The 11,352-nt window shown below is 41.4% G+C and overlaps 1 protein-coding gene across 1 annotated transcript in view; it reads right to left on the bottom strand.

Moving 5' to 3' along the window:
- Positions 1-1,670: 1,670 nt before the first annotated feature.
- LOC103728737 overlaps positions 1,671-11,352 on the bottom strand; it is a 47,987-nt gene continuing 38,305 nt past the window's right edge. Inside the window, exons 6-11 of the mRNA XM_017796503.1 lie at positions 6,096-6,208; positions 5,166-5,335; positions 4,438-4,545; positions 3,688-3,774; positions 3,213-3,392; positions 1,671-1,993 (exon numbers count right to left, since the gene is read on the bottom strand). Coding sequence (XP_017651992.1) covers positions 1,802-1,993; positions 3,213-3,392; positions 3,688-3,774; positions 4,438-4,545; positions 5,166-5,335; positions 6,096-6,208 — 850 coding nt within the window. The 3' untranslated portion in view covers positions 1,671-1,801. The remainder of the gene's footprint in view (positions 1,994-3,212; positions 3,393-3,687; positions 3,775-4,437; positions 4,546-5,165; positions 5,336-6,095; positions 6,209-11,352) is intronic.

Genomic DNA, 11,352 nt, shown 5'->3' with positions numbered 1-11,352 from the left:
TCGAAAGCAATCGGAGACTGTCAGCGGGCTTGGAGGCAATCTGAAACAGCGGGCCACTGAGCCAGAGTGGAAGGGGACTCTGGGTGTTCACCTTTGTAAGTTACCCTATTTCACCTACCTTGAATATAAACTATGAAAAATTCAGATAAAGTTGTGTTATACAGTTTGTCTACTAGTGCCAGGAACAAGGGACCCTAAGAGAACTTGGGTACCCTAAGAGACAGCACTCAAATATCCTTCAGTGTAAATGTGTCCACTGGAGTCTAGTCAACCCATCCAGTGGTTGTGAGTCATACTCTCCCTCACCCAGCAGCAGTCGGTCTCAAATAGTTCTCAATCTAGTGCTACCCCCCCCCCACCTATTCCTCACCTCCCCTATGGGTCCTTGTTTAATTGAGATGGCATGGGTCCTGTGCTCAATGCCACCACTGCTGCAGGCTCACGTGAGCAAGCCTCCAGTGGCCTGGAAGCCTCCACCTTGCAGTGTTCATGAACCAGCCCTGGTTCTTACAATCTTTCTGATTCCTCTCTGCCACAATGGAGAGAGGACTGTTGTATCCCTCAACCCTCACCAATGAGGCTTCCTTGTACATCAGAGTCCAATGCACACAGAGGCCACAACTGGCCAAGTTTTGGAGAATAAAAGACTATAGAGTCTAGGATGGGACTCCTATATGGAACCTCACCCACCTATGGCTCAGGGGCCATTGTGGAAGTGGAGTGCTTTCAATGCATGTGATTCTGATGTGTAATTTGGTAGATACTACTTTGAGGCATCTATATTTAGTAGGTTCCTTTCAAGGTGACAAGTCAGCATCAGAGGCTGTAAAATATACTACAGATGGCAACACTGTAGACTCTAGTCTCAATAGGAGGAACTAGTCAGGGAATTTTCCTGATGAAATAACTATATTCTGAGGAAGTCCCATGAGAGTTTGTTTTAGGAAATCAGTGGTATGCTTCATGAGAAAGGTACCTATCATGTAGGGGCAATTCATGTTGATCCATAGTCACCAACTGATCTTTGATATCATGTCAAAATTCCATTTCTCCTCCTCCTGCACCGCGTTTTGACCAAGTCAAAGCTATGGAAATCTGGAAGAAATGGGAAGAAGCGATGGAGGAGTGGATGGTATTTGCCTTTCCATCTGTGGAAATTGACCCACCAGGGAATGACAGGGGTACGCCTACAGTTTGAATCTGAGAAGTTGAAACTACTCCTAATGACTTTGTTTAAACCCATAGTAACTAGAGCACATGTGGCATTCTTGGACCATGAAAGAAGATGAGAATTCAGGGGACCATGTCTGAAGACAGTGGTAGTGACATCAAAAGATGCTTCATGATTGAATCCTCAGATTATTTAGGTTTTCTGAACATGTCACAGTACTTAGGGATAGGACAGTTGCATTGTTTTTATGCTGCCTGTGAATTCAATACAAATGTTAGGTGAGAGACAGTGGCTCTCCTTCCTAAAGGGGTGCTGAGAATTCCATGCTTGTAGGATATAGATGGATGGATTACCAGACATGCCATTCTTTAATTCTAGCAAGGCTAACTTCTGCTATTTGTGACATTTTTATAGAAATACATAAATATTAACAATAAATTTTGTATTAAGTAAACAAAATATTTGGGGTCAATTGACTGCTTACACTTGGAGGTTTCTTAAAAATAAAAGACTGCTTTTATTTTTGAGGAAGAGAATGCCATTACACAGAAACATGCCTTCAACAGGTAAATGCAGCTTTGCCTCTGTGGACCATCAAGAAGCATCTCAGAAGCAGAATAAGACGTGAGCTCAGCAGCCGCTGCCTTGGACCGATTTGCACTGCAGGTACCTCAGATAAAGTTCAACATGACTTGAATCCCGTTTCAGGCAGCGAAACAGGTTATAAAAAGCGAAATACCTAGTGTCTCTGTTAGCCGCCTGCAAGGATGCCAATCCAGACCAGGGAAGGTAGCCCTCATTTCCTCCAGTTCCAATGTTAACCTAATCAACACACAGAAGTCTAGTATTAATTAAATAATTGATTTTTGATTCTTATTCTTTCTAAATGATAAGTTTTATAAGAAATTATGGTTGTAAAACTTTAGCCAAACCTAGGGGATGTTATGTATCTGGGAAGATTACCTAAAGGTGTTAGGCATTAAGTATCAGAAGTTGGGCAGTTGGATACATTTTCTGGATGAAATTGCTGCTTTTTGAAATTGGTTCTTCTGGGGCATTGCATAACAGTTTCCTCCCAACAGAAACAGTCCTTTCAGGAGGGAGGGGGAGCTAAAAGGGACTCAAGAGATTGAAATAAGTCTTCACAACAGGGAAAGTGGAAACTCGGAAGATTCTCAAGGCACCTCTCAAGTTTATAGAAGCAGGCAGTCACTGCTGGGAATGGAGAATCTGACCAGCAGTGTTGTAGAGAGATCACTCAGACCTGTCCAGCTCCTTGTGAAGTGTTAAAAGAGCTTCAGGGCTGGGTGTCAGGGTGGGCCCTTCAGACATGCACCTGCCTTTGGGTCATCCCTCCTCCTGTATGTAACCCCTCACCCACATTCCTGTTAGGAACCAAATCAAAATGTACTAATTCGCAAATTGGACTTTGGGGCAAACTTTACTATGGTCTGTTGTAGTTTCCCTTTCTGGTGTGAGTAGGGCTGAGTGTTGCCTCTCTCCACACAAAGGCTCACAGAACACAGTAGACACACAGACACCAGCCATTTGTCTGAGGGACATGGAGGAGCCACGGTCAATTCTGTCCCTTAGGGATCTTTACCTGTCTTCAGTGCTGTTCCTAAATAGTCTTTTAGTTATGAATGCTGATATTACTCCATGTACTTTTGACCTTCTATCAGATGAATTTTATATATAATGTATATATGCAAAAATTTCAACTCAATAAAGATTAAAATTTGTATATAAGATGTAGATTATCCATCAATACTGAAAGAAGAAGATCTGAGAGAGCGTTATGCATCTGTCTTTCTGAACACAACGTACTTTCCAAATCACTGTGAGGAGAAAAGGTTTCTTTGGAATGTGAGGTTCTGAGGAAAGCCTTTTGAGAAGGTCAGGGTAGGACAGCCACTTAGGAGTGGGGATGTTCACTAAATTGATGTTCAGATTTCTTTCTTGCCAGTGAAATATTTCAAAACTCATTTCTCATCACACTTTCATGCATGAGAAAAGCAGAGACATGCAGAAGACTGCTCACCTGGTCAAGGATCTTCCTAATACTCTCCAGAATCTTCGCGTTTTTTTCTTTCACCTCCATGACTCTTGTGAGCATAGGAGGAGTGTATCCCAGCTTGTTTAACATCAAAGACCAAAGATGGGACAGAGGCTCGATCCAGGCACTCAGGAGACTTTGCAAACCTTTCAGGAGGACTTCCGGCTATGTGAGCACAATTGAAAATCACGTTAAAGGGAAATGGATTATTTGTTGGCAGATTTAACTTAAGTTGCTCAATGAAGCTTTCTCTTTGCTATTCATGTGCATGTATTTAAAATACTATTCTATTGATTGTACAGGACTCTAAAATTTTTAAATGTAGTCACTGACCTCATGTTATAGAATATTTAGAAGGTTTAAGTTCAGAAATATCAGAAGTATGCTTTATGAGCTTTCTTTTCAAAGTAGTGACTTAACAGTAGTCAACACTGTCTCTCCCTAGCTTTTTCCACTTTACCTTTTGACTAACATAACGAGCATAATGAGAACTGCAGCTGTACCAAATACTGATGACATTACAGAAAACACAGAAGACAGTTTGTAACTGTGGGGACATTACACAATTATGGTTATCCATTGTCAGTCTTTTAGGATGCTCCAAGGAGCAGAATCGGAATGGAGGATAGCAAGCATAACTTATAACCAGCTTATCTAAACTTGTCATCACACAGACTGACTGGCTGCATCTTGAAGAACATCGTATAGTATTTTATGGAAATCCGTCCTCATGTGACTTTCAGTTTTGACAAGGTAAACGCAGAGAAGTCAGAGGCGCCAGGCAAAGAAGCAGAAAAAGGATCACGATGGACACACATGTCAAGAGAAGATTCTGTGGTTGTCTGTTCTGTCAGATTTGCCAGTGCAGGGACCCAGTGCCATATATGATGAACGCAGCTGTATTGACATTCCAATCTGTGTGTGTTTGTTAGTCTATGTTTAACCCTGGATGTCAAAGTCAGTTTAGATTGACTACAGGGTGCAAGGCATTGTGAAATCGGTCCTGTGAACGGCCAGTGTACCCATCCTCGACACTTGTAGTTAGCAATGATTTTCTGTTTTCAGTGTAAATATTCTTTGATTGCTCACCCCCTTTATTTCTCTGCATGTGCGTTTACCATAAGTGCTGTCTTACTTTAGTAACATACAGTACGGCAAAGCCAGTGTATTATGTCCATCATTTCGGTAACATTCCATGGCTGAGGCTCACCTGGATCTGGCTGGCTTGATCCTTGTTTTCTGGAATACCAAGGGGATCAGTGTGACAACTTGTGGCGTTTCTACGCTCAAAACCACGGCCCTGGGTGTAAAACTGATTCTGAAATTGTGAAATATCCCATTAGTTGACATTTCTGAATTTTGTAATTCTATCAGTGACTACTGTATTAAAGTATCTGCTAGATATGAAATTTAAAATTAAATTCTGCAAAGAAAGAAGAAATGCTCGATTTTCTGGGCATGAGGATAGTGACTCTACTTATTTCCATTTTAACGGTCTCAATTTTGCTTCTTCCAGCTTTCCAATCTCCCACCCTCTTCTCCTCTTCAGTCCTCTCATCTCCTCAAAAAGTTACTATTTGGCCAGCAGACACTATAACCTGCAAAACTACAAAAATGGTAAGTGTGGTACGTACATTAATTGATTGGTTTTTGTGACAACTGTCCAAATGCCTGCATGTTTATATTCATTATTTAGCTTTAGTTTGTTCATCACATTTGAAATGTCTCTTAAAGTAGCCAATACAATATTAGAGCTTTTCTTCCAAATTCCTCTGTTTATACAACTGTCTGAAACAAAATTAATCACATTTGAGTATCTCAAGTTTTCCCCTAGGAAGGTGTATTATGTAAACTTGATCTATGATTTTTTCATCATTTTGGATTTATTGATATGAAGACCATATTGGAATGAAGCCAGAACTCAGTGGGGGTACTTACAAAGTTATCAGACACCACTCTAATCCGTTGATTCATTTCCTTAGACAGCTTGATTGCCTGCTTAAATGTGTCCATTAAGAGAGGTGGTTTGCCGCTATTCGACTTGGCAACAGCAGAGGCCACGTTCTCCCACAGGAGCAGGCTGGACACCAGCATCAGGAAGAGTGTCCCTGGAAAAGAAAAGGAAGAGGTACCACGAGATCCATTCATGAGATCATCGAGTCTCACACTGTCTAGGAATGTGTAAACTCAGCTTCCTACTTTGTACAACTTGATACTTTTATCTGAGTTGAGGAATAAAAAACCTTCTATGCTGTGTGCAATTTATTAAGCAATTACACCTTTACAGATTTGTAATTTGAAATGATGGATGAGTACATTTTTTCCATCACTCCCGGGGTGAAGGTTCATGTTCTAAACTTTGGATGCTCAGCCTAAATCCAAGCCATGGTGACCTCATTCTTTTCAGATTGGTTATTGTCTTGAGGGTTCTGGTGATTTCCAGAGTCAAAGTCTTTTGAGTTTGTCATTGCTACTCAATCTCTGACATCAGCATTTTGACAGTGATGTGACAGGCAGTGCTCAGTTCATCTGTTTGCTTCATCTTTGTGCCTCACGAGAAGAGAATCATGACGGCTGGATTATTCACATGGAGGATTGAAATAATCCTGCCTTGAAAGTGGTATCATAGCTTGGCTTTTCTCTTTTAAATATTTTTATTGACTTTTTTGCATTTCATAAGATAACCCTCAATCAAATCTCGACTCCTCTCACCCGTTCATATCCTCATGCATCCCCCAAGAAGACCTCATGCATTTTGACATATATGTTAAGTTCTATGGGATCAAACACCTCACCTGGATGTCCCTTAATGCACATTCACCTGGTGGAGTCTTGTCATCCCACCCAAAGATCTTAAGGAAGATCTACTCTCCCTCATCCAGCAGCCATCCATGGCCAGCAGTTCCCAGAGAAGGGCTGGACCACTGCCCATTTCCTTCTCTCCATGCTGTTCCCCATGTTTGATTGAGTTGGTATGGGTCCTGTGAATGACCACAGCATTGCTGAAAGTTCACAGGAGCACGCTTCCAGTGACCTGAAAGTCTGTTTCCCCATCTTCAAGGACCATTCCTGGCTCTTACAGTCTTCTGGCACCTCTCTGAAATGGTCCCTGATGTGTGAGGTTTAATGCAGGAGTCCTACCCAGGGACACACACTCTGAAGTCTTTCATTCTTTAAAACCTCGGCAGTTGTGGCCTTCTGTGTTCATTTCTGTTACTTAAGGAAACTTTGCTCAGTTGGTGCAGTAGTGGCACTGTTTTCTGGGGGCTAATCAACAGCTATCTATTTAAACTCAAAGCCCTCTCAATGGGAAGGATCTCATGGATGGCACTGTAATTATAACCCAATATACACGACTGGAGAAGTCATAAATCCTAGAGAAAACCCTATCTACATTATATCTCTAGACAGATGACATTTCTTGCCATACGCTGAATATGGATCCTTATGTTTACTGACAGGTGTACTGTACACCACTCATTAAGGAACCTTCTTTTTGCAACAAGCTATTTCAGAGTTCTACAACTGGTCACACAGAGAGAATATACGTCTGAGAGATGCCCAGCCCTAGGTGACATATCTATGGTGGAGCCTCTACACCTAAGGCTCATGGAACATGGTGGAACAGGAGATGGAGAGAACAGTAGTAGATTTTCTGACTTACACAGTCATGCCATAATTTTTTTTACCTTTGTCAACAATTTCAGCTTATTTTCTTATTAAATCTGATGTTTACAGTAATCCTGTAAGTATTCTGGTCCTTCGTAATTACACTCAAACTGCAATGATCATAAAGACAGTGTGTAGAGTTCACCTGATTTTACTTTGTCCCAATATTGGAAGTTGGTTGAGGCAGAATGAGAGCTGTGATCTTACACTGCATGTGTCCCACCTTGCACCCTGTTGGCTCTGTATCTGTGTGGCTGGAACACAGCAATAGCCCTGACGGTCAGTGTGGCCTGAGGCTGTTGACGTTACACAGAAAAGGGCCACACATTGTTCTAGGTAGCATGATATCACAGGCCCGTTTGATTCTGTCTTCTTTCCTGGAGGTGTGTAACATATACCAGTAAAATGTGCACAAACGCTCAGTGTTGGTTTCAGCATTGATTTACTTTTCATCAAATTGAGACGTATTTTAGCATATTCCTTTTCACTTCTGAGAGAATAAAATGGTATGTATGTGTGAAAGTTAACAGGCTATTTACATTTACTTACACTAGTCTAATGAATTTCTGGTGTAGAGTGTGAGTCTAAGACCCTGATACCCACAGAACCGTTGATAAATGAAACGGGAAATTTCTATCGTAAGATTAGGGAGCTAGTGAAGACTTCAGTGGAATGAAGTAATTACGCCGAGGTGCCACAGTGTAACTACACGCACAGCACTGCCGCATACAACTCAACCATCAATCTTTCATCGAAAAATTAAAGCAATATTTTCAGATATTTCATATTTTACAGTTTAACATTTACAAATTGAAGATACTTTCTAAATGAATTTCACTCATTATGTATTTCTGTATTGGACATGTCCATATCAAATCCTTCAAGTCTCCTCTGAAGAATCCTCACAGCCTCAGATGAGTTTAAGGTATTGATTTTAATCATCCATTTTATATAATGAATTTTATATTTTATCATTCTTAGAAATATTGCAGGAATTAATAAGAACTACTTAACAATAACATGCTTTTATTTGAGTGGATGCTTTTCTTGAATGGGATTGTGCAAACTGTGCAATAACCACATGTGCAGCCCTGCCTGCCTCAGCCTCCTGCCCTGAAAATTTCTTTGGCTTTATCATATCTACCAACTCACAGAATTAGCCCAAGGACAAATTTAACTCATAGATTCTTACAGTTACATTCCAAAAAAGTTTCGATTTCTACAGTTTGTGACTTTTCGATCATAAGTTTTTTTAGAACAATCCAGTACATGGGAGGTTTCATAGAAATATACCAGGTTAGTACCCACTAGATATAAGTAATACTCCCGTTTTCTGACTTCAGTCAATTAACACAACCCAAAATGTCTCTGGACTTTGTCACAAGCCTCTAGGAGAAGGACAATCCCCCTCTGAAAGCTGCTGATCTGAGTCAGGCGTGTTATTGTGTTGCCCAGCAAGAATGAGAAAGTTCTAAGCTCTGTGTTGCCTTATTTCTCCCGGTGTCGTTAAAAATGTTAAGTCATCCTAGACGGGGCACCAGTGCCGCTTGAAATCTATGCTTCCCCAGCTCAGTATGGCAAAATAATGCATTTCCAGTCTTACTTAGCAGGAAGTAAGTGCAGGTGATACTTACAGGAGCAGTGTCGAGTCAGAGACAGATGCATGTCTGCGATGTCTCGGATGGCTTGGGTACCAGTCGAGGAAAGCTGTCTTCCTGTCGTCTGGTGCTCGGTATGGTTCCTGCTATATACTCCCGCACAGTGCCTTCGGGCGCACAGCGCTATGAAGTCATGCCTGGAGTCCCTGGCTAGGTTCCCATGACTCTTTCCCTCGGGGAATGTTAATAGCTTCAGTAACATAGTCATAGACGCAGACAGATATGCATTATTTTGCTTAGTTTTGGAACATGCCTAGGCTCTCAGCTACATTAAAGGTCAGCACAGAGCATTTCCAACCAGAGGATCTTTGCTATGGCCCAATACTTTACCTTTTGTTTCAGTGTCTTACATATTTCTGTCGCCTCTCCTGCAGTGATCCCAGAATCTGGGTGGTGTCTCATAAGTACTTTGTAGTTTCCTAGCATTTGATGTCATTAAAAAAAAAGTCACTGTCAGCAGTTTGACCTTCACGAGTTTCTGCTAATGTCCATGGAACACCGTAAAGAGTTTGAATCAACACACCAGTCTAAAATAGCAGTAATAGACGGGTGCAAACACATGTTTAGATGACAGTGTGATTGGCACATCATACGCATTTGATGAAACAATTGGAAAAGCCTCCTTATTAGGGCTTTGGATATATCAAGTCATATTTTCAGTCAGCATAGTGCTAAACCTGCTTAAATCCAGTCACAATGTTGTGGGCCACACCCACCCACAGGTATACCACCATTGAATAAAACGTTGCATCTATCTTAGCTTGTGTTAACACATGGATGATCTGGTCCTTAGAGACACTTGACCCCAGTACCACGCTGAGTGTCATCCAGCTTTATGAAATTCTGCCAGTGGCATAAGCTCCAGTTCGTGCCAGGTTTCACTCCACATCTATGTACTTACTATCTTTACAACAGCTTCTAACCTTTCAGTTGTGGTATGAATCTAGCACCAAGGCAACAGTTGGCAGACAGTGGAGGGTCACAGTGTGTAGGTGGCTGAGCATGCTCAGGAAGCTAGCCATCCTGTACTGAGGTTTCTCAGTCGGTCCCTGCCGTGTGCCATCACCTTTTGTACCATACTCGGGATCCTCTGTCAGCTTCTTGATTGCTGCATTTCCTGCTCCCCCAACTGGATTTCATGTCTCTAAGCCACTGAATGTTTGCATCACGTAATGCAGTATTTTCAAGCTCATGATCAGAGTGTTTGAAGGCACACTTCTGTCCATCTCCAACAAATGCAAATTGGTGTCGGTATTCAGCATCTATGGAAACATTACTCAAAAGAATTTTGCAAGTTCCACTGAAGCATGAAAAGATCTCACAATTGATTCAGAGATGGTTGTTAGGTGCACGCACATCCACTGCTGTGATGACCTGTGGTCATTGGGAACACGGTCTTTACTTCTTTCCCATTCTCCCAGTTCAGCTGTCTGTAGAACACATCTACCGGGCTGTATTTAATCAAAACTTTACCTCCTCCATTCTTACTTTCTCCTGGGTCCCCGTCCTTCATTTTTCCATCCATCGTAGTATTTTGTGTGTCATTATTTCATACAGTCTTGGCTTGCTGATGTCCGCAGTGGGCCCCTAGCCTTTGAATCCACATGGATATTACTTTAGTATGCACCAGTTTTTAAAATGTCGGGTTTGTTTTAAACACTTTTATTTTTCTTGAGAATTTAATACAACATAGTTTAATTATATTTTCCCACTACTATGCACCTCATCTCCTTCCAGATCCCCCATCTCTACCCCTACAACTCTATGCATTCTTTGAAAAGAATTAATTACCCGCTGACTACAATTTGTGCTGTCTATATATTCCTGGGTGTTTGGCCACCCACTGTAACATCACTCACCTACCAGAAGCCACATCCTAAAGAAAGTTGAATTTCCCTTTACCAGAAACCATATAGTGTCACTGGCCACTCAGTTGGGGGGTGGTTCATGTGCCCCATTTCTCCCATGCTTGGTTGACTGATTTCATGTTGTTCAGGTCTTATACAGGTAAAACCAACTGATGGATTTCCTGTCATGGCCGGAGCACAATCCTTGCTCCAGTCTTCCCTGGCAAGTACAATTTTTCCATCGTCTCTTTCGTGATGAGCCTTGTGGTAAAGGAGTTTGATCAATATGTCAGTTTATGGCTGTTCTCTCCACAGACACACATTCTCTTTCATTTGGACAGTTATGAGTTCTTAGGCATTTATTACCTGTACTTTCAGAAATGGTGACTTTCTGCATTAACCACCACCTGCTGTTCAAAGATATTCTTTGACGAAGTATTAGAGGTGCACTAGGTTACACGCACAGAGATATAACTTTAGAGGCTCTTTGATACTATGTTCACTATGAAAATAAGAGTATTATATTCCCTCCCGAGCCATGGTTTCTCAGATGGATTTGTAGTACCAGGAATGTGTTTTCTTGGGTACAGCAGACATTACATCCAAGAAGAAAACATTTCCCATCTGGGTAAGACTATTAGCATCTCATCACCTTACCACCTGCCCTCAAGCAGCCTGTACTGTACTATGAGAGCTAATCAGCAGGATGTAAGTTTCCTAGCAATTACTGACTTGAATTCTTCGTGTTCTGTGACCAATATGTGTGGTGTTTTTAGCAATAAGGTCTTATTAGGAAATTCTGGTGATCAATGAAATGCAAAGATAATAAACTATATTGTTTGTTTTTAGGGTCTCTGGGACATCTCTGATCAATAACATGAAGGGAGATATACTTGTGGTTTTGTTTGGCTACCTATGACTTCGGGAAGGAGCATTATTCCTTGTGTAGGG

Source organism: Nannospalax galili, unplaced genomic scaffold (genome assembly GCF_000622305.1).
Source record: "Nannospalax galili isolate Female #2095 unplaced genomic scaffold, S.galili_v1.0 scaffold412, whole genome shotgun sequence".
Classification (NCBI taxonomy): Eukaryota; Metazoa; Chordata; class Mammalia; order Rodentia; family Spalacidae; genus Nannospalax; species Nannospalax galili.
Note: the sequence above shows the minus strand (reverse complement) of the source record. Positions and strands in the feature narration are given on the sequence as shown.